Raw genomic sequence first — 25,728 nt, 5'->3', positions numbered from 1 at the left:
TCTGAGTGGGTATCACATTGGAGATCGGAGGCGGAGACGGGGAGCAAGAGGGGGGGCAGAGAGAGGTTGTACAGAGAAACTCATGTATCATATGGCCCACGACGGACTGACACATTAATGCATCGCTGACATCAAGGATAGGTGGCGTGAAACTATACGGAGGTTACAGTACTGAACGAAGGGGGGCCCGATGAATCTGTGACGCGGACCAGAGAGGGGCATTTATTGCTCAAGCAGTGCCCTCGAACAGCTTGGGCTGTTCCTCCTCCGGGTGCAAGATGGCGTGCTCCGACTTGCCAAGCGCACGGAGACCGAACCGACGCACACCCTTGGCGAGCACCCTCAGGAGCCAGAGGAAGACGAGCGTGTACTGGGTGTCAGCTGGTGTCTTCTCATTTCCATCCGACTTTCCACTCCGACACTCCAACTCTCCAACTATTTACCCCTCCTCGCCGCTCCCCTCCTCTTCTCACTTGGCTGATGCTCCTGTGAAGAAGGAACAGTGTGGGACTCACCGAAGCCAGCTGCACCGCCCACAGAATCAAATCGGCAAGCTCAACCCCGCGCTTAGGCGTAGGACGGGGCCAGTGCCAAGCCTGCGCGACGACGATGAGCACAGTCCACACGACGAGCCAGGCAAAGTCGCCCCCGAGCGCGAGGATCCTGGACGCCGGGGCCGTCTTGCGAATAACCAGGCTGTCCGTTAGTCTCTTCCGCCCCTCCAACTTGGCCCCCGAAGTAGAGTCTCACTGGAAAACAAAGTACAGCCACGCCAGCCCATTCACGAGCGCGCGGAACAGGCCGCTGTGGAAGATGGGCAGTTGCGCCGCTTGATCTGTCAGCGATGAACTTTGGGAGAACGTACCGATCTGCGCATCGCTTGGCTTCGGTCCCGCGCTCGCTGTCGACGAACCCAACGACCCTAGCGCCGAGCTGATGAGGTCGCGACGGACGTGTCCGTGGGCCTCGAGCTGCCACTTGTCCCGGGCGTTTATGGCGTCGGCGGCGATGATGGAGGAGGTTATGAAGTGGCCTAGAGTTAGGAGGGAGGCGAGCCCGAAGAGGGCGTCTTTGGCTGTGGGCATTGGGGGTTGTTGGGATATGGGGGGTGAGATGGAGAGAGGCGGGGGCAAAGCAGGGGAACACGGCAGTGGCTTATAATGTTTGGTGTCTGGGTATGCGGGGCTGCCGGGTAGACAGCGCGCCGTAGCTTGGAACGAGGGAGTACTGCGTCAAAGGAGTGCTATGCCTGCTTCGTTCTGCGCATTGAGCACTGAATTCCCGCGGACAAGGCATGGAACGGGTGGGAAAGACGAGGCATGCGTACAGTGTGGCGTGCTCCGTCGAGAAAAGGGGCAGACATCGTCCAGACGTCTGTTCTGCCAGTTTAGCCGTGGTCTCCGCCACTTTCGCGGTCGAAGCGGGGTCAGAGCTCACGAGCACCGTCAGTTGGCGACAACAGCGGCGACAGTGTGACTGATGAAACGCTCGTCTGGCGCGATTTCGTGAATAATACTGGCTCTTGGAGGCATTATGCCACAATCGGGCTTCGTGCAGTATGGCTGCACATGGCCCCATGTAGCGCCGCAGTTCCGACGGCATGCCGCAGGAGCGGGCCATGGTCAGTAGCTTTCAATGGTGACCACACCATCCCAAAGTACCGTCACTAATGCCTTGACGCAAGGCATCACAGCCCGAACACACCAGTGTCCCGACGCTCGAACCCGATCGCAGCGTTAGCACATCCGCTAGACTGCATGGCTACACGTGGTTCCATTTCGGGCAGGGGTTGACGCTTGGCATACCCGCTAAAGAGATGGTGCGGCGCCGTTACAGTCCGCTTGCATTGGCGCAGGCAGGGGTAGGGTAGGGGACGGCGCTGAGTGCAACTGGACGCCTAGTGCCGGCAACAGTGGCAGCCGGAGGGGAGTTGTCGCTCCCCATGTACTGTGCGGTACGTTTTGATGTTGACGGTCGATCCACAGCCAAAGACGACGCACACCATGCCTCACGATTACATGTCACAACGACCCCGGCAGCATTCTCCTTACCCGCAGCTGGTGGCGTCCGAAGAACAGGAGACTTCATCATTCTCCATACGTTACAAAAAAGCGCTACAAGTTCGTCGCGGTCTCAAGGGGAGCCGACGGTTACGATACCGAAAGAGCCCTTACCAGTGGGGAAGAGGATAGTTCCATCATGGTCTTTCCCGTCCTCGCAGCCCTTAAAGATACCGTGGACGACGACAGCAGCGGGGTTGTACGAGAGGTAGCCAATCTGGCCCGGGTCGACGGAGAGCGAGTAGCTGGCACCTTCGAAGCCGCCACCCGCCGGCTTGGGTGGCAGCTCGCCGCCGCCGACGGCCTTGTCGACTGCAGCCTTGCCCTCGTCAGAGAGTTTGGCTGAGGAGGACCACTCAGTGGGGCGCTTGGTGTCCTCGTCCGCGTGGTTGATGGAGCAGGGCTGGGCACTCTGCCGGCAATCCATCCGCTTTGAAACGGGGATGCTCCCCAGGTGGCCGTCCTCCCATGTCGGCTTCGGGTCCCACTCGAAGCTCTTGCAGGTGCCCTGGTACGGGGTAGTTCCGGCGACGCTCTGGGTCTCAGACTGAGGCAAAGGTACGGCCGCAGCTAGATTGGCGAAGAGAACGAGCGAAAGCATGCTGGGGTCGATATCTGTTGCTGGGTCTTGCAGTGATGATTTGTGGTGGGGCGTCCATGGTGTGCGCTCCCTCTTCTTAAGTATCATTCCGTTCACCTCAGATGGCAGAGTGTGCCTCCGTAACACCACCACTCCGACGGCTGGCATGATCGTGGGGCAACCCGATGAGAAAGCTCCTATACGCAGCTCCGCTGGGAATGCTGCAGATCATCTGCTGCCACTGGCAGTCTAACGCAATTCAGTACCCGAGATTATGACGTGGTGGAGGCACCCTCACGTGCGCCCACGCGCCGGCCAACATGATAGTTGACGGCATGCTCGTGTCAGTCTGATGCTGGCGCACTTTGGAAGTAACACGTCTGTAACAATGGCGAAGGGAGGCACAGGAGGGATAGCATTGGTTCCCCAGGCTGAGGTGAGCCTGAGGTGGAGGGTGCAACCTCACTCGTCGGTGACCGGGATGGACTCTCGCTTAGTCCACAGCAGATGCCTCGGAGAATTCCGCTATCACTTAGCTGTACTCTCTTCCTTGCTCTGCTCATCGCCAGTGGGCCGAGGAATGATAAAATCACCAAAATTCTCGGGAAACAGCCCTATGTCTCGTCTTTATCGCGTGCAGGTTCAAGCGCTGCGATTGCAGCTAACTTCAGCTAGCACTATTACGACAACTAGGCAGAACGCTATTCAGTGCTAGGTGTTGACAGAGAACTAGCGAGCTCGAAAGCAGGCTAGTCATGCTCCGCAGCATGGTATAAGATGAGACGCAAATCCCATCCCCACCCGCTTCATCCTCACTACACCCGCAGTCAAGATGATCTTCACTTGCTCCTTCCCCAAGAACAACACTGTCGAAGCGGAATGCTGCAAGTACGGACCCAAACCCGAGCAACTTTCCAGCTTCACGTTGAAGCAAGACCAGGCGACGTATTGCGCGGTGGACAAGTTGGATTACCTCATCGGTTGTCTCGCCGATCATTCGATCACCGTCGATGAATGCCGAGTTGACGGCATTAACACTGCGACCGCAGCCAAGAAGTCGTACGCTTCCGCTTCATCCCCTCCCACTCGCCTGGGAATGCTCTGTCTTACTCTCCTTGGGCTCAGCCTGCTCGCCGGCGTTTCGGCCGCCCCTGCGTCGAACTCCACCGTCTGCAAGACTTTCAAGGTCAACTCCGAGTCCAAATCCGACTGGGACGTGAACGCCCGCACATCTCTGTCACCTCTTTATCAGGGTGCCGCCGATTGCCGTGGCTCTTCACGTTGCAGCTTGAAAGCCGATGACGAGATGCGCCCAACCTGGAAGGCTGAGTGGTTTGCTCCTCCTGGCGTCGAAGTGCATGCCGATTTCAAGGCTATAGTTTCGAAAGCTAACGAGTTGGACCACAAGGTCTACGGCGAAGCGGTCGAGTTTCCAAAGGTCCCCGAGCATGAACAATGGGCGGTCCCTCCGGGGGCCGTTGTAAACGTGAAGGGCCAGGCATCGGCCACGCGTATTCCAGGAACATTCAGCGACTGCGACAACGAGCAGGCCTATCCCGGATCTGTGTTACTTCCCCGCGCGGACCAGTTCTGGTACAAGGCTGTTCAGGGCCCTGCGTAGCCCAAGCTTTCCTCTCTACGTAACTTTTGTAGAATATGATACGCAATGGGAGCCCCATGAAAAGGACATGATGAGGCGTGAGGTCGCAACTCGGCAGCTGCCTGATACGTCTCGGTGGCATGCGCCTGTGGACCTCAAGACGGCCGCCGTGATTCCCCAAGCACATGACCTGATGGGTTAATCAGATGCGCTAAGTGCAACTGGGTCACGTCCCAGGACCCAACCTCGTGTTGTTTAGTCAGGCACGACAGCTGTCATGTGTGTGCGATAGTGTGTGAGGCTCCACGCGTTACGGCAGTAATACGCAAAGATGTCGTGGAGAGCGACCAGGAGGTGAGCAACCTGATCACAAGGTACCTCGGGGTTCATATGCATGGTCACATGTCTTTCTTGCCGAAGCAAGGGCGTACATGTGGGTAAAGGCGCCGCTTCTGTTGGGTCAGGCAACAACGTTTGGTTAAGGTTGGCTAGTCACATGCCACCGGCACGAATTGCAGTAGGATTACTGCGGCTGACTGAAGGATTGCGTAGGGTCGCCCCACTGCCCTTTGCGTCGGGGTGAAGCCTGAAGTACATCAAACATCCGAGTAGGGTCGGTATCTCCGGTCTCTGGGCCTGAGCGGCTGCGGAATGAAACGGTAAACAATACGAATGATGCATACTACCCAAGCTGCCGTGCATGCGAGGAAGATCACCCAGTATCTCTCAGGGGACCCAGGTCTACGATAGCAACCGATGCACAAGAGTAGCTGTTCAGGGGCTCTGCCCATGTTGGAACGTGCGACTTGGTGCTCCACTATCAGAGGCTGTGCATAAGCCAGAGGCGCAGCAGCGCTGCCGTTATTATCAATCGGATTCCTGGGAAGTGACCGAGCTAGATGCCGCGCCCTAGCACGCGATAGTCACCGAGTAACTCGCCGAGTTCTCATTCTGGGTCCACCCATTACTCAAGTCATCAGTGAGAAGCCGCGGGGACGAAAGGTCTGGAGGCACGCTTCCGACGGAGGGCAAGGACAATAGAGGCACCGGAAGGGCACGAGGGTGGCGCGCTTCGACAGAACCGCTCGGCCTGGCGGAGGTGCCTCTCCTTGAAGCAAGGTAATCCTGACTCGCTCGCAAGCAAACCATCACCACTAGGGTCCTGGCGGGAACAGCAACAGCAATTGAATGCGTACAGATTGAAGTCATTCATAGCTTGCATTATATCAACTTCCTGAATGCATCACCTATATATCCTGTACGGCTTTGGCCCAAAAGTCATCGGCGCGGGGAACCAGGGCCGACCCCTGGTACGTATTCTTGTTGTCACAGTCGCTGAAAGTTCCCGGAACCCGAGTCGCGGCCGCAGATCCCTCCATAGCGACTACAGCAGTGTGAGGGAACATCCAAACCTTGTGATTCGGGATTTCCGGCCAGCTGACGTTCTCGCCATACTTCTGCGTATCGTTTGCCTCCTGGATCATGTTGATCAGAGGGTGAACATCAGCGCGCACCTCTACCCCCGGAGGACTTGACCAAGCGACGCTCCAAGATACAGGGACGTCATCCGTGACTGAGCATGTCTGATGCGAACCGCGACAGTCGGTGTACGAGGAGCTCAGCAACTTCGCTTCCGTGCGAGCGTTGAAGTCCCAGTCGGCTGTATCACTGGCGGTGAATGTTTTGCAGATTGTGAAGTTCGAATCGGCAGCTGAGACACCCATCAGCAGGGTGAGACCCAAGAGAGAGGTCACGAGTAGTCCCAGACGTTTGGGACGAGACGGCGCAGGCGCCCAAGAAGAATCTTTGTCGCCGGTCGTGCTGGCGGCCTGGACGCCCTCGATATGGCATTCGTCTATGCTAATATCGTGCTCGGCCACACAGTTGACGACGTAATCGAGATCGTCGTTCACTACACAGAACGAGGCTATGTCCTGCGTAAGGTTGAACTGAGACAGTTGGTTTGGTATAGAGTCATTGTAGCAACAAGCCGCTTTGACGGTGTCGTTCTTCGGGAAAGAGCAAGTGATACGCATGGGTGGTTGTGGTGTTCCGATTAATGGATGATGAGAGAATCGCGGCGCCGCGGGTTTATATGCGTACTTTACTGGGCCACAAGTGTAGCCTCGAAGTTGACCTGGAGGTGGTGCCCAGAGTGCCGCGCGGCTGCCTAGAAATACGAAGCCTTGTGCCTCACTAGGTGCGCAGCGGTGTGCCGCTCTCGGAGTGTGCCAGCTAACAATCTGTTTCCGGCTTCAGAGCGTGAGAGGGGTCCCCGTGGGACATGCTGAGGATGACATTGTCCCACGGCGGATCAATAAAGCAAGCATGTGCTAACCCGACCTGGCACATGGGCGCAGCCCCATCACCACACCACCCGAATCAGCCGCGTGACATGACCGCTGACGTAATCCACGCTAGACGCACACATGACCAGGGTGTCGGTACCTGACACTGCAGTACCGTTAGTACTGCACATTGCACTCATTGCACTCATTGCTCTATGCCCTCATGCCAAACTCGGTTGGGGTTTTTGGCCCGCTGCGTCAAATTTCCCCTTCGAGTGCCAGATGCAGAAAGTCGGTAGTGTCGTTGACGACCTCGTCAGAAAAGGAACGTCGTGGTGCGCGCAGAAGCCGTCCGTCCCTTTCTTCGCCCGTCTCCTGATGAATAATAATTGGATTTATGAACCTGGTGAGCTGCTGGGCCTATGGCCACCGAATCCAGACGGTAGAGTTCAGACTACCGTCTCCCCAGCTCGCCTCGCAAGTGTGACATCGAAATGAGTGCAAAGGCTCGTACCCCATACTGTTGTCTTCTCGCTCCTCGTTGTCCAAAAACTGCACCCTATAAACGGTCTGTCGAATACGTTGACCTTGTCTACCCTCATAGCACGAAGTCGCCCAGCTCATCCACGGTACCTCGTACCCCTGCGATTGTATGCATGGCGGTGCTGAAAGCGACTGTATCTGATTGCTGTTAGTTGCCGACCCATTAATGGAAGTCGCCGGGTATCCGGTCGGAGAGTCAACGCGCATCGCCCCCCACAGGATATCAACAACGTACACCAACCCACTCTATGCATGTCCAGCTTTAAATGAATGACGGAACAGGCGCCCGCTGACTGAGGAAGAGCAAAGATGCATGCATTGGCCGTCGGTGACGGGCTGCAACGGCCGCACCACCATCAGCGAAGGGCGCGGAACCAATCTGGCCGTCGGCGTTGCCCGACCGAGCTACCCCGGCTATGTAACCGGCGGTGGGCTTGGATCGACATTAAATCTCGGCGCTGGGGAGCATCTCTCTCCATCGAACAAGTCACAATGGGCATCACTATCATCGCCAAGTTCACCCCTAAGCCTGTGAGTAGCTCGCTCTTCGACTCATGCTTGCCGTGCCCTCATTGGACGGTATAGGAATGAGCCGGTGGAGGTTACGGAGACATGGAGGACTAGTGTCTGACAATCTACAGGGAAAGGAGAACGAGCTCCGTGACGCTCTTGCGGAGGCGGCGCCGATCTACCGCAAGGACCCCGGCACGCTTGGCTGGCACGTTCTCTCGGGCAAGAAGGATGCGAAGGGATCCTTCGTAGCCGTCGAGCGCTACGAGAACGCCCAGGCGATCCAGACCCACGCCGCGAACCCCGTGAGTTGCTTCCATCGGCGGTTTCTCTGGGCAACACTGACAACTAGCACTTCAAGGTGTTCGGAAAGAAGGTCCACCCTCTCTGCGCCAAGCAGACCGAGCTCACGTTCTACGACGAGATTGAGGACAAGGCTAAGCTTTGAGTGGTCGCATTGTGATGGAAGAAGTCTGATGTGAAGGACTTAAGGAGACAGTGTGCATCAGCATTGACGTTACTAACCTATTGTGCTATGCACACCATCGCTATACACCACTCCGACCCACTTTCACCTCATTGACGTTCTGATGGTCATCTACTCGTCCACATCGGCCGACAAGTCCACCGGGCCTCTCCACGCCATGGACGTGGGCAGAGGCGGCGCTAGCCGCCGAGCCTCATTCGCTTTGGCTCACTCCAGCTCTTGATTTACCACATCGACTGTGGGGTTGGAGAGGCGACGACGTCGGTGCTTTCCGTCATACTCGCCCTACCGTCTGTCTTACCCTCGACAGAATACTCTGCAGCGTCCGGCTCCGGACCATTCTTCCCTGAAGCCTCCTGTCCCGTCTTACCCTCAGTGGAACTCATGGCGATGACAACATCATCCACCTGACCATCGTCACCCGCATCCGTCCCCTCTCCAACGGTGTCCACGTTGCCCTTGGTCGCTGCAACCTGCTTCGGTGCCTCAACAGCCTCCGCCGCCGGCGAGTCCGGGATCTCAGTGACAGATGGCGACCTGACAGGACGCTCTGGCTCTGGCTGTGGAGTGGTCTCCTTCTGCTTTCCCTTGCCACGGGGCGGGTTCTTGCGGGTCGGCGCCTTGCCCCGAGTAGCTCCCTTGCCGCGCGCAGGCGCCTTTCCACGAGTAGGAGCGGGCGGGATCTTCCAGGACCGGCCGCGCTTGGATGGAGCGGCGGCGGGCATGTTGGGCGGCAGGAGTGCGGGGTGGATATTCTCGATCTGCTGCTGGAAATACTGCTGCGCGGGCTGGCCGTACTCAGTAGCGTGAGCGTTGGGGGCAGGCATCGTGTGATGGTGCGAAGCAGTGCCCGGGGCGTGATACTCTTCCGGAGGCGGCCAGTTCGGGGGTTGAAGTGGAGGCTGGTGCTCGTAATTCTGCTGATGACGATGGTCAACGTAGTGCCCGGCTTCGTTGTCAGAGCGATAGGCGGGGTAGTTGGGAAGAGGATAAGGAGCCGCGCGGTCGCGGCGCCGCTCGCGCCACTGGTCCTCGTGTCGCTTATAAGTGTGACAAGGTTCACGGTCGTGCCTGGACTGCTTGGGCTGCACGAAGGAGGGCATCGGGCCCAGCTGTGGAAGGGATGGCAGTGGTGCAAGCTTGGCGGACCGTCGGCCGTCGCTGTAAGTGTCCCCGCGGAGGTGGAAAGGGTCGCGACGTGGCGGCGGGGATGAGTATCGATACTGGCCGTCATTGTGCGAGTGAGACTCAGGCAGAGGGGCGAGTTGGGGGAATTGAGAGCGGTCCCGCTTATCCCAGACCTCATATGGTACAGTCCTCGAAGAGCCCTCACTGTAGGTGCCGCGGTCGTGACGCGCGGACGCACCATAATCGTCATCGTGATGGGTGTACACACCATGACGACCATCGTGATGGCGAGACGCGGCGTAGTTCTCTTCAGGATAGTACAGCTGGCGGGGCGGAAGATCCTCCCTGTGAGACGTGTACAATGCTAAGGCAGTGTCGTCGAAGGTCGGCAGAACAACTTCAGCGTTTTCCTCACGAATCTGACAGTCAGCTAGAGAAAAAAGCAAGAAAGCTGTACTCACGCGTTGTGCTTCCAAGAGCTTCTCATACGCGTACGTCTGATATCCAATGGCGACGAGCGTGCCCGCCGCGCTGCGCTCTTCCGCAAGAGTGGGGCTGGCACTTGGCGCAGGTAGAGTCGTGCTGCCCGCCGAATGACTGTCAATCCGCTCAGGTCGGACAGGGTGGCGAACGCCAGCTTCTTCGTCCCTGCGGGGTCAGTCACCATTGGGATCGATACCTACTCTGAAGAGGAAGTCAAAGGCGAAGGAGGCTCTGTAACAGAGGTCCTCATCTCTGAGACCGGGGTTGGTGAGTGGAGAATCTCGATGTCCATGATGGAAGGGAAGAAGTGGATGGAAGAAAGAAGGCAGCAGTTGAACGACGTGTGAAGCGTTCAGCGAAAAGGGCACCCGGCTTGGTGTGCACTCGCTGGGAGGTGTGCGCACAGCCCGTCGTGTGTTGGTTGACGCATTGGGGGAGTGAGGAGTGCGCGAAGGTGCGAGGAAGCTGTGACGGGGCATCGTTGTGTAGATGGAGCGGGATTGCCAGGCCGCTGGTCGGAGGGAGCAGGCTGCAGAATATACAGCTGTGTGTTCAGAGGTCGAGCGCACAGAGAGAATACTGTATGAACAGGCAGTGTGCTCCGCCTGGGAACCTAGGAGACCTAACAGATAATCGGACGTCCCCTCTGCATATGGCAAGTGTTTTCCTCCGAGCCCCAAGGGGCTCGCCCCTTTCAGTCCCCGTCGATGCAGCTCCATAAAAGTGATGTTAACTGTTAGCCATCATGGACTCTGTCAGCCGCCGCAACTCGCTTGAAGAGAGCCCGTAGCGACATAGAACCACTCTTCTCTTATGCATATCAACACGAAATAGTTTCCCTTCTCCAGTCCTCGATCTCAAGTCTGGTACCCGTCACTTTCTACTTGACACCACCATGACTGACGAAGCCTAGCCACAAAGAGCGGAAGCAAATCCACCGCACTCGTACTCATACTCTTGTAGCATCGCCTATTGTTCCATATGCACGTACAGATACGCAAGTGTGTAGCCTGGGACTCTGACGTCTCCACATTGCCCATCATCGATCTTCGCTCGTCGACGAGTCATCCTCACACTCCGCCATCACATTCGCATATCCCCGAGCGCTGGACACCAACTCATGCAACTCTGCCCGTCCTCAGCGCACTTGCCGAGCCGCCTACAGTGTCACAACCACTCGCATCCCGCCGACTTTTTGCCTGCTCTCGTGATCCCCGCCCTCGGCCGAGGCACGATCCACACGACCTCCACCCACACAACTTGCGCCCCATGTGGCACTCGATGATTATTTTGGATAATTTCTTTTTCGACAGCTGACTCATGTTCTTCGACTCTCATCCTCGACGAGGATGTTCCCGCGTTCTCTGCCCCGTCAAAACAGACATTTGGAGGCGCTTTGACCGAGTGGTTTTAAGGTGATCGCTTGCTATCGAGCTAGACAGCGGTTGGGATTTTCCCGCGTGAGTTCGAATCTCACAGGCGTCGTTATCTTCTTGCTCAGCGGCTCGTCCGCTACTCTGAGAGCTTTTTGCACTGATCTCCAGCTCTTTTCACGTCGAAATGGTGCAGAAACCTTGTGCAGAGATGATGACGTGATGCAGGTAGCCACATTGATGCATGTGGCCGAGGTCAGACTTGTGTGTGTGTGATCGGCGACTTCGCCCCCGTTTTTGCTTGGAGCGACTTAAAGCCGCTGCGCCCTGTATTCACAGGTGGCAGACTCGCCTGGCGCCCAATCTGCGTCTCCCACTCGTTCCTTCCGGCTGCCCGTTTTCTCTGCATACTTTCCACAGGCGTCGATGTACACATGCACACATGTCTGGCATGCATGAACCGTTTCGCCCCCTACTTCAGTACGCGCGTCGGAGATCTAGCATCCGCCCGCATAGCACAGTGGCAGTGCGTTCCTCTCGTAGTTGTTCCTCTTCCTCCTCTTCGGAGAGAGAGGTCTACAGCTCTTAAGGAAAGGTCAGTGGTTCAATCCCGCTTGGGGGCATACAGCAGAGCAACCAGGAGTCGGCGACGGCGCCTGGTTCGCTTTTTTGGAGGAAGAGGAAGTCTGACTGGCTGGAGCGGGGCGGAGATGGCGAGCGCAGGGTCTGGGGTGGGGAGAACCCTGACGACTCGGGGTGTCTGCACGTCCAATGCGAGGCGGTTTGGAGGGCCATCAAGCTTCGAACATGCTTCTTGGACTCATCGTTGAGGGACTTTGCAGGTGGGGATTGCCGTACAGAAGAGGCGTGGAGAGAGGAGCTGCAGAAGCCTCCCGTTAGAGTGGGACGCGCAAGCCACAGGCAATCACACCTTCAAGCGGTGCCCGCGGTCCCTCCTCAACCATAGAAGGTCTCGCGGTGAGCTCCGTTAGTTGTAGATGCCAAGAATGCAGGGTCGGCAGCAGAGCGACGGGACATTTGGAGGGAAACGGAAGGCGCATCAGCTCCAAACTGCGTGATGTCAAGGTGAGACCGGTTCACCGATCAGGATCGACGCTCTGTCTCGTCATCAGGCAATGGAATACCAGCTCTGCATCCACTCCTCTAATCAAGTTCAGCGCTGTCTTTTAGATGCTTGAGAGGCTCCTAACAGACCATCTGATGAAGCCTGACGCCCGTCTCCGGTCAACACCGTGCACCCTCCACTTCCGTTCCTGAATCCGTCTCCGGCGCCGCCCACGTTCTGGTCAAGCCACAAATCCTCTCTCCAACGCCATGGCGCCGCCGACGTCCTCTTCCCCCTCCAAGGGGCCAAAAATGAGCCTCGTATGGGGCTCGAACCCATGACTGTGTGATCAATCGGCGTTGTTGCGTAAGAGTCACACTATCTACCGACTGATATAACGAGGCGGAGCTCGTAAGCTGATGACTGCGGCGTAGCGGCGGCGGGCTTGGGAGCGCCGAAGCCGTCAAGAATGTGCACCGCTGGCATGAGTTCACCGCCCAGCGGACAGAAAGCAAGGAAGATATGATGTTTCGGAGTTCGGGGAGGCGTCGAGGAGGCGCGGGGTTGAACAAACGGAATGGCGAGAGACGGGGTGGGTTCTGGACAACGCCCCCGCTTGGCATGGGTGCCTTCGGAGTCGGCCGGGGGCGGTGGAGGCGTCTAAGACTAAGGCTAGCTGGTGTTGCAGAATGACGAACGTGGGCTTCCCTCTCAAGCACTCATCTCAGTGATCGTAGTGCACAAGTGCGTTCGGCTTGCTAACGAGGAGATCTGCGAGCCGGACCGGTACGGCTCCGATCCCGGTCGGCGCAGGCACAAGATCCTCGATGTGTTCTTGGACGCAGACGGGGGCGTGAGAACGGGGCGTCTTCTCATCTGAACGCATGACCGCATCGACATTCGCTTCGACATTCCCGGGTGCGCCATCCTTCCCATCCGGCAGCAGTGTACATAAGCGGAGTTTGTGCATTGTCGTTTCCACCCCCATTCTCACACTTACCATCACTAACCCTTCACCAACCATGTCAACTCTCGACGCGCTCGTCGCGGAGGCGCGCGTCTCATACGTGGCCTCAGATCCGCTCGACCTCGTCGTGCGCGAAAAGCGCCTGACTAAACTCTTCAGTAAGCTACGTAGAACGGGTCTATAGCTTACTCCAGGATCGCTACAAAAGGCAGCCCCCAGCTTGGGCGAAGAGTACCTCGCTGAACTCGGCGCCGTGCTCGGTCGCATTTCGACGCTGCTGGGGAGCATGCCCGACCCGGCGGGCGAGACAAAGCGCCGCCGCGAGCTGCGGGACATCTTTGAGCGCGGAGCTAGAGACGTGCCCGTCGGCGTTGTGCTGATCGTGGCGAGCGACGACTGTGAGTCCACTCACAAAGGAAGCTAAAACGATCGTTGGCTGAGCTGACCTCCAGACCCGATCGCGAGCTGGGCCGTCCCCCTCGCCCAAGTCTACGCGGACGGCAACGAGGCCGTCCTCCTCACTTCTCCCGGCGCTCTGCTGACTACGTGCGGTAATGTACGCACCTGGTCCATCAGCGGCGAGGTGGCCGGCCTTCCCGCCGTTGACGCCGTCATTGGTCCTCGTGCCGCACTGCCCGAGGATGTGCACGTCCTCCCCGGCGGTCTCGATGTGCGTGTCCTCGAAACCGGCCCTGTTCCCATCATCGTCGACTCGAGCGTCCTCACGACCGCACGCAAGGAGGATGACCCGCTCCCGCACGAACTGAAGCGCATAGCCGCTCAGCTGAAATACCTCCGCGACAGGGCGTACGTCTTCGTCTCATCTGAGCTCTCCGACCAGCTCGCTCCCCAGCTCAACCACCGCCCGCACGCCTATCTCGCCGGCCCGCCGCAGGAAGTGGGCGTGTACACGTTCTCGACGCTCGACCGCGCCCTCGAGGTCGCGCGCGAGGTACCCGCCCACGCGACCGTCATCTATGCCGAGCGCGCGGCCGCCGCCCGCGCCGTCGCCGAGTATGCCGCTAGGGGCGGCACGGCACGCACGACGCACATCAATGGGTATCCCGCCGAACTCGCGCTCGGGCCCTATGCCGCCGACTGCGGATTCCGCCGCACCGCCGCCGTGACGGTGAACCAGCGCCCGAGGCATTGGTGCGTCAGCCTCATCCGGTCCATGTCGCCCCGCGCCACGAATTACAAGGACATCGCACTGCGTGAGTACCGCCGTGGCTGTGAGGGGTGTGCCGATTTCGAGTGCGAGGCGTTCTGGGGTAGCTGGGGGTCGGCGACCGAGTCTGAGGACGAGGAAGAAGAGGTGCAGAGTAGCAAGGATCCCCGGTGAGCCGGAGACTCAGCTGGAAAATGGATAGGGTGACAAGCTGACAAGCAGGCTTAGGTATTGGGATTATGACACTTTTGGCGCTGGGAGCTGGGGGATGGGTTGGGCGTTTGCTGTTTAGGCGGGCTGTTGCGCGGTCGACATGGGGCTGAGCATGTGTAGGTCTAGGTCAGAAGAATGAGAATGTATCAGTGTGTCAGAGGTGGCTGTGATCGACCTTCGTTGATCACGGAGCGTCGGAAGCATTGAACCCTCACCACCTACGCCCGCTGATGATGGAGCCCTTCAGGACCGTGACCCGATCGGCCGGCAAGCAGAGCCCGTCCAAGATGCACATCTCGGGGTGCCTCGTGTTCAGCACGCGTGATAATCATGACTCCACGCTATGGAAGCCAATGAAGCCGATTCCCGAGTGCGGTAGGAGAAGGCTCGAAAAAAGTCAGTCTCCCACTCCTGGCTCGGTCCAGGATCGGAAGTGCCAACGAGGGCGGGGTAGATAACCGGGATAACCAGCTCGGGTAAACCATGGCAAACGCATCAAAAGTGACAAACCGTGGCTTGAACAAAGAATGCATGCCGCGACGGGCCGTGGACATAAAGACTGGCATGCATCGCGTCGCCAGTGCACCCATAACAGAGAGGAACAACGTGAGGGGGGACGTGATGATGAGGGACACAACGATGACGATGAGGGACGGAAGGAACAGGTACGAGGCTCGGAAGTGGGCTGAGTTCGGACTGGAGCTCCGGGTGTGGGCAGTGTGGGGACCGTGTGGGGATCGATATCGGGTCCGCTTACCGACGCGGAACCCTCGCACTGTTGTTTGACAGATCTGGCCGTGGACGGGTCGACGGGTAAAGCGGCCTCTACTCCCGCCAAGACCTCCTCGCAGACTGCTTACCTGAGCATCCCTCTGCTTGCCTGCTGAGTCTCATTAGAGGACAGTGGTGACTACTGTGGGACGCCGCAGTTAGTCACGGCAAACACGCGGGGTGATCGCGATTGCAGCGATATCCGCATCACATGCATCAGATTGCGGCACAGGGTCGGGCCTATCGGACCACAAACCTCTGGTCCATGCACGGAAGAGGAGCCAGCTTCCGAGCGCCGTCAGAGGGATGCATGCGTCGTTGAACAAGAGAGGGGGACAGTGGTCGGTCGGAGCTTCCGAGGCCGGTTGGCCGGTGGGCTGGCCCTGCACTCACCCTGCGCTTCTGCCGCGGCACGGACAAGTCCGAACACCGGGTGCAACCTGCTCACCCTCCCACCCAGCCATGCTCGAATGGTTGATCCGGGTGTCCCGTCGAGCCTCGAGCTTCTAGATTACATCGTCGCCTCCTCAGAGCATCTCCGATTTCTCATCCTTACTCCTCCTCATCCATCCACCAGTCATGCTCAGCCGCCTGACCCCTACTGCGCGCTTCGCGCTCTCCTTCCCCGCCCGTCGCGGCTTCGCGTCGACCGCCTTCCGCCTCAACTCGAAGCTCTACGCCAGCGCTGACACCGCCATCGACGCCGTCAAGAAGGGCGACACCGTCCTCGCCTCCGGCTTCGGTCTCTGCGGCCTGCCCAATACCCTCATCGACGCTCTGAGCAAGAAGCCCGAGATCAACGAGCTTACCGGTGTTTCCAACAATGCCGGCGCCTACGTCAACGGCGAGAACAAGGGTCTCGGCAAGCTCCTCGCGACCAAGCAGCTCCGCAAGGTCATTGCTTCGTACATTGGATCGTGAGTGTTTAAAGGTTGCTCGAGAGCGAGGAGCGCGGTCTGCGAACTGCGCGTCGTTGTTTGGATCGGCTTGTCGTTACGATGCTTCTGAGCGGCTTACGGGGGGTTGGTGCTCGTGTGATTCACGAGCTACCAGCCGCCGAAGTTGCCAGCCGAGCTCAAGGAGCGAGCTCTGTGAACCCAGAAGCTACCTGCGAGCAGCGCTCATCCCGTGACTCCCAGCGAGCTGGATGAGCCGAGCTCGCGAGTCCAGCTGTCTCAGCCAAGGTTCGGGGTAGCCGAACTCGCTGGAAGCGGCTCCCCACCGAGCCCCGTCACCCTCCTCTCCTCCGCGCACGGAGCTAACATACAGGAACAAGCCCCTGGAGCAGATGTACATGCACGGCGAGATCGAGCTCGAGCTGACCCCGCAAGGCACGCTTGCTGAGCGCATGCGTGCCGCGGGAGCCGGCATCCCCGCCTTCTACACGCCGACGGGCAACAACACGCCCGTCCAGCAGGGCACCATCCCCTCCAAGCACGACAAGGACGGCAAGCCCCTCGAGTACCCGAAGCCCCGCGAGCAGCGTGTCTTCAACGGACGCGAGTACTGCCTCGAGGAGAGCATCTACGGCGACGTTGCCCTCATCCGCGCCTGGAAGGTCGACGAGGCCGGAAACGCCATCTTCCGCTACACCGCCAACAACTTTGCGACTGCCATGGCCAAGAGCGCCAAGATCACCATTGTTGAGGTGCGTACGAGAATGATTGGTGAAGCCAGTCCGGCGGCTTGCAGTTTCAGCGTGGTGGGCTAGTCCTCAAACTTGCCGTCCAGCTCGGGCTTAGCCCTTTTCGATCACCGCTAACTTTCAGGCCGAGCACATCGTCCCCGTCGGCACCTTTGACCCGATGGAGATCCACCTCCCCGGCATTTACGTGAACCGCATCGTCCAGGCGACGACGCCGAAGGAGATCGAGATCGAGTCCGTCCGTCCCGCCGAGGGCGAGGAGGACCCCGCTGCCGGCGCTCTCGGCAAGGGCGAGGCGCGCGCTCGTCGCGAGCAGATTGTCCGCCGTGCGGCCAAGGAGCTCAAGGACGGCTACTACGTCAACCTCGGCATTGGCATGCCGACGCTCATCCCCAGCTTCATCCCTGAGGGCATGAAGGTGTGGCTGCAGTCCGAGAACGGTCTGCTCGGCATGGGCCCTCTCCCTACTCGCGAGGAGATGGACGCCGACGTCATCAACGCCGGCAAGGAGACTGGTAAGTGTCCTAGGAGGCGCGCAGCGCCCTCGCGCGAGCAGCAGCTCGCCATGTAGATGTGGCAGCGCCAAGTCGTGAACACACGCTCACAACCTCAGTCACCATGGCCCCCGGTGCCTCTGTCTTCTCATCTGACGAGTCCTTCGCCATGATTCGCGGCGGACACATCGACGTCTCCGTCCTCGGTGCCATGGAGGTCTCGGCGGCCGGAGACCTCGCCAACTTCATGATTCCCGGCAAGCTCGTCAAGGGAATGGGCGGCGCAATGGACCTGGTGTCTTCTCCCGACCAGACGAAGATTATCGTGACAACTGACCACACCGATAAGGTATGTACGGTCCCCAGAACGTTTATGGCAAAATTTGGAGACGTTTGGAGAAGAACTGGAAGAGTTGTAGAAGGAAGAAGTTTGAGATTCGTATGCTGACGTAATCCAGCACGGCAAGCCCAAGATCGTCCAGGAGTGCTCCCTGCCCCTCACTGGATCCCGCTGCGTCAGCCTTATCATCACCGACCTCGCCGTCTTCGACGTTGACAGGAAGAACGGCAAGCTGACTCTCATCGAGCTCCAGCCCGGAGCGACGCTGCAGGAGGTCAAGGACAAGACGGGAGCCAAGTTCGACATTGGACCCAACGTTGAGGAGAAGGCTGTTTAATCGCACAGTGCAGTAGTAGTTAGTTTTAGCATCACCCATGTATTTGGTATTCTCGGACAACTTGTGTTGCATCAGCAAGTTGTTGCATGAAGTGTCTGAAGGATGTGGTCATGTGAGCTAGGCTGGAGCCACGACTTAGCCGAATGATAAGATGTGGAGAGGGTGGGGCGCATCGCTGATGCCGAACTCCGAGACTGATCGGAGGATGTCACCCGGATAGTCACCGCAGGTCAGCGGGAGTGATCCCCGCTATGCATACAAGTCATGCATCGACCACCACCCTAGACGCATTTGTAAGTGTTCGATGCCAGTACGGCTGAGCTCCGCGTTGTGGGACGCATGCGTGCCATTGTGGGACGTTACGGAGTGCCCACAGTGTGGGGATCCCGTTCAACCGTGGGAGACCTTTCCTGGAGTGTGTATGGTGGAAGCACCGCGGCCGGAAAAAGGGTCCGTTGCTCAGTGTCGGTGGTCGGGGCACCCGATTTCCGACCAGGCTCGGAGGACACGGCCCCGGCCCCGCCGCAGCGTAGCTTGCTGAGTACTCACCGATCCATGACACTCGCAGAAAGCCGACGACCACCATGATGACTTGCCGTTCTCCACTTCCGCGACCTCCGTGCTCCGTCACTCCCTCTCTCCGAACTACCTGTCTGACGATCGACACATCGATCGACTTTGAATCTTGACTATTCATCACCGAGCTCCACCACTTAGCAGCCTGAAAGTTACCAGACGAGACACACAAGCTCGCCTTTCCCGCATCCACCACCTCGCCCCGCTCGACACCATGCAGGCCTCCTTCCGCCTGTCCACCATCGCCCGCCAGATGCGCGGTTACGCTACCTCCGCTCGCGTCACTGAGCTCACGACGCCCAAGCCTGATGACATCGTTGTTACTGTGAGTAGAATCACCGCGGGGAAGGCGGGGAATGACTTGTCCGGAGAGTTCGGAGCTCCGTGATCAAGATGGTTTCGGCTCGATGAGCAGCAGACTGGACAGAAGGCCGTCTTGAGTAGTTGTCTGCGCGCCAGACTTTCTGTTCGGGACTTGGCGGCAGACCCGGGAGCACCGGCCTTCCTTCTCACGACCGGTGGGCAGCGGTTTGTCCGGCAATCGCGCGGCCGCGCCATCCATGTATCCGCGGTGCCCTAGATTTCGATTTCGAACTGACAGACAGTACGCGAAGCGTTCGGCCATGTGCCGCGCCTTCAAGGGCTCGTTCCGCGACACCTCGCCCGACACGCTGCTCTACCAGACGCTGCAGAAGGGTGTGAAGGAGGCCGGCCTCAAGCCCGGCCAGGTCGAGGACATCATCGTCGGAAACTGCCACCTCCCCTCGCCCGCCTACCATGCGCGCGCTGCTGCCCTCGCCGCCGGCTTCCCCGAGCACGTCCCCGTTGAGGCTATCAACCGTCTCTGCGCCTCTGGTCTCCAGGCTATCCGCCATGTCGCTGACTCGATCCGCGCGGGCGACATTGAGATTGGCATTGCCGCTGGTGTCGAGAGCATGACGCACAAGTGAGTACTTGGAAAGTAAAGCTAGCGGCAGGCCCCATGGAGCACGTATGAGGGTCTGGAGCGTCTGGCGGCCTTGGCGAAACTGACCATCTACGCTCATTTATGGTCACCGCTTACTCGCAGCCCCCGCCCGTCCCCCGTTTTCGAGGAGAAGGCGATCGATGAGTGCCAGCCCGCTATCGACTGCGCTGAGCCTATGGGCTGGACTTCGGAGAACGTTGCCGCAGACTTCAACATCTCGCGTGAGGACATGGACAAGTGGGGTCTCGCTTCTCACAACCGTGCCTCTGAGGCGTCCAAGTCTGGCCGTTTCCTCGAGGAGATCATCCCGATTGACACCACGATCCACGCCGACGCCAAGGACAAGTCGTCGCCCGTATCCAACATCACCGTCACCGAGGACGACGGTATCCGTCACGGCATGACGATGGAGAAGATGGCCGCTGCGAAGCCCGCCTTCTCCTGGGGCAACAAGCAGAGCACTGGCCCCAACACGTCGCAGATGACTGACGGCGCCGCCATGGCCGTGCTCATGAAGCGCTCCACGGCTGAGGCGCTCGGCCAGCCCATCCTCGCCACCTACATCACCTCTGCCACCGTCGGCGTCACGCCCAAGTACATGGGTATCGGCCCCGTGCCTGCGATCACGAAGGCGCTCAAGTCGGCCGGTCTGTCCAAGGACGACGTCGACGTGTTTGAGATCAACGAGGCCTTCTCCTCCATGATGGTGTACACCACGCGCGAGCTCGGACTCGACCCCGCCAAGGTCAACCCGAACGGCGGCGCCATCGCCCTCGGCCACCCCCTCGGCGCCACCGGCATTCGCCAGGTCGTCACTGGTCTTCACGAGGTCATCCGCCGCAACCAGGAGCAGAAGGGCCCCAAGATCCTCGTCACCTCCATGTGTGTCGGAAGCGGCATGGGCGCCGCGGCCGTCTTCGCCGTCTAAAACATTAAACTAGGGAATAGAGCGCACTTGTTTATGCATGTACGATACAAACTGGACAATGAAGGAGCCGAGATCGGCGGGGCCCGCCGCTGGGGCACGATAAGCGGTCAGTCTCAGGGATGGTCTCAGATGTACCGCTGATCCCTGAGCCCAAGTCAGCAGCAGGTAGCAGGTGGCGCATCGACAACAATACGGACAATTAATCGCAATATCGACAAAGTGTTCATGCATGCGCGTCGCGATAGCTGCTGGATGGCATTGAAGGCTTTCGACTTCTTCAATGACCGGGCTATCCATCCCACGCTGGACAGCTGGTAGAGTCAGGGGTGGGACAACGGTTTTATACACATTTTGCATTAGGTTTTATGAGTGCGAAGGTTCGATGATATGAAAGACCTGAGCTGAGAACTATAGAGACGACGACGCGGACGAGGATACTATGAGCAGAGAATGGGAGGTGGTGCTACGATGGAGGGTATAACGGGAGAAAGTGTGCGGAAACTGACGATTGCTGAGATGCTGGGTACATGAATGCTGGATCGGAGGTTGAACTTGAGTCATTGCGAGCGCGATTCGAGTGATGGGGGAGCGGCGAGATTAGTCCTTGTCCTTGGTACGGCGAGGCAGCCAACCGAACAAGTTCTTGCGGTGCTTCTGCTCCTTCTGCTGGGGCAGGCGGAGACGCCTTGAGAAATCAGTCGCGGGGGGAGGTGGAGGTTCAGGCAGTGCCGCGCCAGGCGGGAGTGGAGGGTGAGGACGGAAAGTGGGGGTACGGGGGCGAGAGGGAGTGTGAACCGTCGTTGCCGGGGTGGTCGCTGGAGTGTTGCCTAGCAAGAGCGGGGATGCAGAGCGAGCGGAGCCAGCGGAGCGAGCAGACGCAGTGGACTCAGGCGAGCTGGCCCGGCTGGCCTGCGGTGCGGGATTAGTCGAGGCTGGGGGGATGCACGCCGTCCCCTGTGCCTGAGTTCCGATTGACCTGGTTACGACTACGGTGGATGATGAACGCAAGGCCGAGTACGGCGTAGAGGACAACGACCCTGCTGTAAGCGGGGGAGGAGCGGCGCTGGCGTTCGCGTTCCGGCGGCGAATCGCACCCGACCTCTCGATTGAAACCCAGTGGGAGCAGGGACTCGAGCTTCTCTCGGAGGCGTTGTCGGGCTTCACGGTCGAGGGCGGGGTGTGGCGAGGGCTGCGCCTGGGAGTTGGGGGAGGCTGGTTGTGCGGGCGCGGCGGGTTCGGCTGGTTCGACGGACGAGACGGACGAGGCGGCCTCGACTGGCTCAGCTGGCTGGGCTGTCTCGGCGGGCTGGCTGGCGACGTCGGCGGGGCTGGGGTCTGGAATCGACTCGGGCTCCTCCGCTGGTCCGGTTTGATCATGATCGAGCGGCTCGGGTGGCTCGTCGGCCTGCGTTGGCTTGAGAGGTTGTGCGGCTGCTTGCTCACCCCGCTGGGCGGGAGACTTTGCCTGGGCGGGACTTGATCCGCGAACTTGACCGTCCGGTTCGATGGAGGTGGCGGTTGAACCGGGGGAGAGGGGAACGGGTTGGAGTACAGCGGCTGCTGGGGCGGGAAAACGTAGTTGGGGAGAACCGTCCAGCTCGGCTGAAGGGGTGGAAGGGGTTGAAGGGGTGAGGCAAAGGTCCAAGGTTGAAACGGATGAGGTGTCCAGAGCTGGGGAGCCGGGAGATGGGGAGAAGGGCGCAGGTCCGTCGAGGTCGAGCGTGCTGACGGACGCGTTCCTCTGGTGCTTCCGTGCCGAGAGGACGAATGGGTGGAAGGTCGCTGCCGGTGGGTCGGACCCAATGAAGTCTGGCGATCCGATGCCCTGCACGTGCTGCGCACCACAAGAGCCGTCGCAGATGACTCGTCGGCATCGTTTCGCGTTCGCGAGTTCAACGTCGGCGACGGGGTGGTTGCGGTCCATGGTGAGCGTGGCGACGCTAGCGACCCTGTCGATGTCGGAAACGCTTGTGTTCGCTGAGCCCTCGATGGGGGGTGCGGTGTTGCGCGAGGAGGGCGAAGTGGCGTCGACCGACACTGCACTGGCGCCAGAGATGAGGGTCTCTCCGATGGATAGATGGGGCGAGGACTTGTTGAAGCGGGCGGACACGGCTGCTGCCTGAGCGGTGGCGGCTGGGTTGCGCGGTTCCTGGATGTTCGTGAGGTCGCCGTACCTGTTCCGGCTTTCGAGTGCTCCCTGGGCGACGCGGCGGCAGGGCGTTTCGACGGCATTGGCTGAACTCGAGCTTGTCGAAGGAGTGGGCGATTGCAAGTCGTCGATGCTATGCTCAATTATCTGTGAGTCCTCAGGCATATTGCCCGTGGGGAAAACGGAGACTGCGCACTCATTTTCGCTGTGTGGCCACTCACACAGACCAGCACAGCTGAGTCGACGACAGCGAGGTGTGTGAGTACCTCCAATTTCTGTCATTGAGGACACCCTGGGCGTGGGCATCCTCATCGGGGTGAAGCTCGGGTCTTCGTTGACGAGGACAGACGTGTCGCAGGCGAGAGTGAGGAAGTACTTTGAACAGATGTCTGCCGGGTCTGAAGATGGACAGATGAGAAGTGTAAGGGAGTCGGTGTGGATTCGCAGAGGGACGACAGTGTCCAAACCTTGGCGTGCGGACCCGTCAGGCGGGCCTTCGCCCCCATCCTCCAACAGCACCTCTACGGATTTGTCAGCGTACTAAGATTATATGCGTTGCTAATGCCCACGAATCCTCGATTAAAAGCCTGACCAAGTGGTTCAAAGGTTTACTGGCTCGCTCCTTGGAGATACGGCAGCCTGTAGGGGTCAGAGCAGCGATATCGATTCACCGGAGAGCCGCAATAAAGATGTCGTTTCCAACACCACTGAGCTCCTGGGTTCTCGTGTCTGAGCTTGAGTTTAATGCTTTTCTACGGTAGCTCAGAGGAGAGCTGTTGCTGCATGGGACTTTTGAAACCCCGTCTCAGCTTCACTGTTGCTACGCAATCTTTGAGTGGCTTTCAGACGGGACAACGCCCAATCTCATTACTCAGAGTGTGCCCGATGCAGTGAGAAGGAAACCATATGCATTGAAAGCTAAAGAGCGTATTGTCCACCCGCCTGCGGATGTGGACGTTGGAGATTCATTGTTCTTGAAAATGTTTGAGAAGACCATGGTCGATCACGTGAAGCATGCAAACTAGTTCCAGTTGTGCATTTGACCATTCTGGCGGAAACGGTCAAAGCGAGGTCCGCCGGCGTTGCGGCGCTGACCAGCGGGCTCGCTCAGGGGTCCGGCGCTCCAATGACGCCAGTCGGCAGGAAGGGTGTGGACGTCGGGTTCGACATAATAGGTTGGGGTCTGGGCGTACCAGTCGCGACCCTCGTACTGAGGGTAGGCAGTCGTGAAGGACGAGTAGTAATCGCCCTGGCTCTGGAGCTGAGACTGAGGCTGGGGGTGCGAATGGGTGGGGGGCTGAGACTGAGACTGGAAAGCGTAGCCGGTGAATTGGTTGGCCACATGGTTGGCGGCTGCGATTGCTTGAGGCGTCATGTTCATGGGGTACCCGTAGTATCCGTGGAGAGTGTGGTTCGGAGCAACTGGCCAGCCGGGGTAATGGTGGTACATGGGATGTTGGATGACCACGCCAGGCTGTTCGGGAAGCAATAGCTCGGACTGAGTGGTGTTGGCGGCGGTGAGGGCAAAGCCCGGCTGCAGAGCTTGTGTCTGGCGTTGGTGCTGAGAGCGCAGGAAGCTTGACGACTGGGAGGTATGGGCACTCTGAGGGACATGTACCAAGGAGCGCGTGGCGTTTGCAGGAGCCTGGTAGGAGTGGCGGGGAGCAACAGATCCCCCCTCCTTCCAGCGCCTCAGACGGGCCTTACGCTTCTCCGCGTCCTCCTGGAGATGACCAGACAGCGTGTCGAAGACGGGGCGGTCGGGCAGCCTTGAGATACTGGCAGTCTGCTGCGATGGTCGCTCGGGCAGGTGTGAGGGACGACGAGAGGTCCCGGCTGAAGGCGAACCAGTGGCAGGGTTGGCAGGGTGTGCGGGACGATGAGAGAGTTGAGATTGAGAGAGCTGCACAGCGCGGGGCGATTGAGAAGTAGATCGGGCAGGACGACGAGATGAAACCAGGGCAGAGTTGATTGTAAGCTCACCCAGGCGTAAGACCTTCTCATCCATGACCTCTTCGATCTCACAGATCCGACGGTCGGCTTTCTCAATCTGCGCACGGGCAGCAGACTCATTTCCGACCATGGGCTCATCGACACAGTCAACTCGGTTGCTGGTGATGATCGAGTGGCTTCGGCCGAATGAGTGCGAGCTCCCGTGAGTTGAACCCGAGGCCCACTCAGAGTTGGAAGCAGCGGCTTCGTTGGGGCGGAAGAGAACACGCATCGCGTCGATGAATTTTTCACCCAGGTTGACCCAAGCTGTGCCAGTTGGGTGCGCATTGAACCACGCAATGCGGAGGGCAGTGAGGTACTCCGTCGGGATGGCACTCTGCCACTCGGTAGGCATTACCGAGACATCAAGGACGTTGTGCCCGCGAACTTCACCGTCAGCGCGCCAGGTTCCATGCATGTTCTTGTTGATGAGGGCGTGCCACGCAAGAGTGGTGTCGTGAAGCATGGCGGCTCGAGTGAAAGCGCGGAGATTGACGATGTTGCCGTGCAGGAGATTTTCTGTGAGCTCCGAGCGAAGGAGACGGATGACGATGGGGCAGTCGTACCTGCGCGCAAAACAAAGGGCCAAGGCCCAAAGATCCCATGGAGTGGACACATCGACATCGGTGCTTTGCATGTTCGCCTGCACCAGAAGGTCCAAGACAAACACGATGACTGCTGAGACTTCGCAGTCGTAATTCACGAACAACAGCGAGTTGTTCTGCAGCTGAGAGTACAGATACAGGCTGCGGTCAACAGCGGTGATAGGTCATCACTCACCTCATGCTCAGCAACCGAAGCTTGTCAAGCCTGATTATAACCTTGTCGGCAGCAACAATTGTGACATCGCCAATGGACCAGTGGTCGTGAACCCTGGGAAGTTCGACGGTGCCAGAGTCTAGCAGGACGGTGCCGTTACGGCTTTGTATACCAGAACCAGCCGCGGACTGCCCATCAGTGTGGGAGGAAGGGACCGCGTTGGTCATGGCGTTGTGGGGACTGTCGGGGGTCGCGTTTCGTGAAGTTGTGAGGGTAGAGAGAGAATATTGAGGAACGGATAGTT

At 59.0% G+C, this 25,728-nt stretch overlaps 10 protein-coding genes and 3 non-coding genes across 13 annotated transcripts; 7 read left to right on the top strand and 6 right to left on the bottom strand.

The window, feature by feature from the left end:
* Positions 1-229: 229 nt before the first annotated feature.
* A1Q1_01198 (uncharacterized protein) lies at positions 230-1,085 on the bottom strand (the record flags this gene model as incomplete). The annotated part of the gene is made up of 3 exons (XM_014325473.1): positions 230-370; positions 516-696; positions 751-1,085. The coding sequence occupies 3 exons, from the start codon at positions 1,083-1,085 to the stop codon at positions 230-232; spliced, it is 657 nt and encodes a 218-aa protein (XP_014180948.1).
* A 1,048-nt stretch (positions 1,086-2,133) lies between these two features.
* On the bottom strand, positions 2,134-2,808 carry A1Q1_01197 (uncharacterized protein; the record flags this gene model as incomplete). Its single annotated transcript, XM_014325472.1, has 1 exon — positions 2,134-2,808. One exon carries the CDS (start codon positions 2,806-2,808, stop codon positions 2,134-2,136), a length of 675 nt encoding a protein of 224 aa, XP_014180947.1.
* A 664-nt stretch (positions 2,809-3,472) lies between these two features.
* Positions 3,473-4,261, top strand: A1Q1_01196 (uncharacterized protein; the record flags this gene model as incomplete). Its single annotated transcript, XM_014325471.1, has 1 exon — positions 3,473-4,261. The coding sequence occupies one exon, from the start codon at positions 3,473-3,475 to the stop codon at positions 4,259-4,261; it is 789 nt and encodes a 262-aa protein (XP_014180946.1).
* Positions 4,262-5,487: 1,226 nt separating this feature from the next.
* On the bottom strand, positions 5,488-6,276 carry A1Q1_01195 (uncharacterized protein; the record flags this gene model as incomplete). The annotated part of the gene is made up of 1 exon (XM_014325470.1): positions 5,488-6,276. The coding sequence occupies one exon, from the start codon at positions 6,274-6,276 to the stop codon at positions 5,488-5,490; it is 789 nt and encodes a 262-aa protein (XP_014180945.1).
* A 1,287-nt stretch (positions 6,277-7,563) lies between these two features.
* Positions 7,564-8,029, top strand: A1Q1_01194 (uncharacterized protein; the record flags this gene model as incomplete). Its single annotated transcript, XM_014325469.1, has 3 exons — positions 7,564-7,602; positions 7,713-7,886; positions 7,943-8,029. The coding sequence occupies 3 exons, from the start codon at positions 7,564-7,566 to the stop codon at positions 8,027-8,029; spliced, it is 300 nt and encodes a 99-aa protein (XP_014180944.1).
* A 263-nt stretch (positions 8,030-8,292) lies between these two features.
* A1Q1_01193 (uncharacterized protein) lies at positions 8,293-10,109 on the bottom strand (the record flags this gene model as incomplete). Its single annotated transcript, XM_014325468.1, has 3 exons — positions 8,293-9,606; positions 9,658-9,844; positions 10,084-10,109. 3 exons carry the CDS (start codon positions 10,107-10,109, stop codon positions 8,293-8,295), a joined length of 1,527 nt encoding a protein of 508 aa, XP_014180943.1.
* Positions 10,110-11,069: 960 nt separating this feature from the next.
* On the top strand, positions 11,070-11,164 carry A1Q1_t176. The gene has a single exon. It is a non-coding gene; the product is annotated as a tRNA-Ser (tRNA).
* Positions 11,165-11,558: 394 nt separating this feature from the next.
* On the top strand, positions 11,559-11,675 carry A1Q1_t177. The gene has a single exon. It is a non-coding gene; the product is annotated as a tRNA-Thr (tRNA).
* A 757-nt stretch (positions 11,676-12,432) lies between these two features.
* Positions 12,433-12,522, bottom strand: A1Q1_t174. The gene has a single exon. It is a non-coding gene; the product is annotated as a tRNA-Lys (tRNA).
* Positions 12,523-13,140: 618 nt separating this feature from the next.
* On the top strand, positions 13,141-14,545 carry A1Q1_01192 (uncharacterized protein; the record flags this gene model as incomplete). The annotated part of the gene is made up of 4 exons (XM_014325467.1): positions 13,141-13,243; positions 13,298-13,483; positions 13,538-14,423; positions 14,482-14,545. The coding sequence occupies 4 exons, from the start codon at positions 13,141-13,143 to the stop codon at positions 14,543-14,545; spliced, it is 1,239 nt and encodes a 412-aa protein (XP_014180942.1).
* Positions 14,546-15,816: 1,271 nt separating this feature from the next.
* Positions 15,817-18,053, top strand: A1Q1_01191 (uncharacterized protein; the record flags this gene model as incomplete). Its single annotated transcript, XM_014325466.1, has 5 exons — positions 15,817-16,154; positions 16,507-16,885; positions 17,007-17,397; positions 17,454-17,725; positions 17,835-18,053. The coding sequence occupies 5 exons, from the start codon at positions 15,817-15,819 to the stop codon at positions 18,051-18,053; spliced, it is 1,599 nt and encodes a 532-aa protein (XP_014180941.1).
* A 790-nt stretch (positions 18,054-18,843) lies between these two features.
* On the top strand, positions 18,844-20,524 carry A1Q1_01190 (uncharacterized protein; the record flags this gene model as incomplete). The annotated part of the gene is made up of 3 exons (XM_014325465.1): positions 18,844-18,954; positions 19,244-19,575; positions 19,699-20,524. The coding sequence occupies 3 exons, from the start codon at positions 18,844-18,846 to the stop codon at positions 20,522-20,524; spliced, it is 1,269 nt and encodes a 422-aa protein (XP_014180940.1).
* Positions 20,525-21,121: 597 nt separating this feature from the next.
* Positions 21,122-25,651, bottom strand: A1Q1_01189 (uncharacterized protein; the record flags this gene model as incomplete). The annotated part of the gene is made up of 4 exons (XM_014325464.1): positions 21,122-21,433; positions 21,501-23,194; positions 23,718-25,231; positions 25,446-25,651. The coding sequence occupies 4 exons, from the start codon at positions 25,649-25,651 to the stop codon at positions 21,122-21,124; spliced, it is 3,726 nt and encodes a 1,241-aa protein (XP_014180939.1).
* Positions 25,652-25,728: the final 77 nt, after the last annotated feature.

This window comes from Trichosporon asahii, assembly GCF_000293215.1.
Source record: "Trichosporon asahii var. asahii CBS 2479 unplaced genomic scaffold scaffold00048, whole genome shotgun sequence".
NCBI classification, from domain to species: Eukaryota; Fungi; Basidiomycota; class Tremellomycetes; order Trichosporonales; family Trichosporonaceae; genus Trichosporon; species Trichosporon asahii.
Note: the sequence above shows the minus strand (reverse complement) of the source record. Positions and strands in the feature narration are given on the sequence as shown.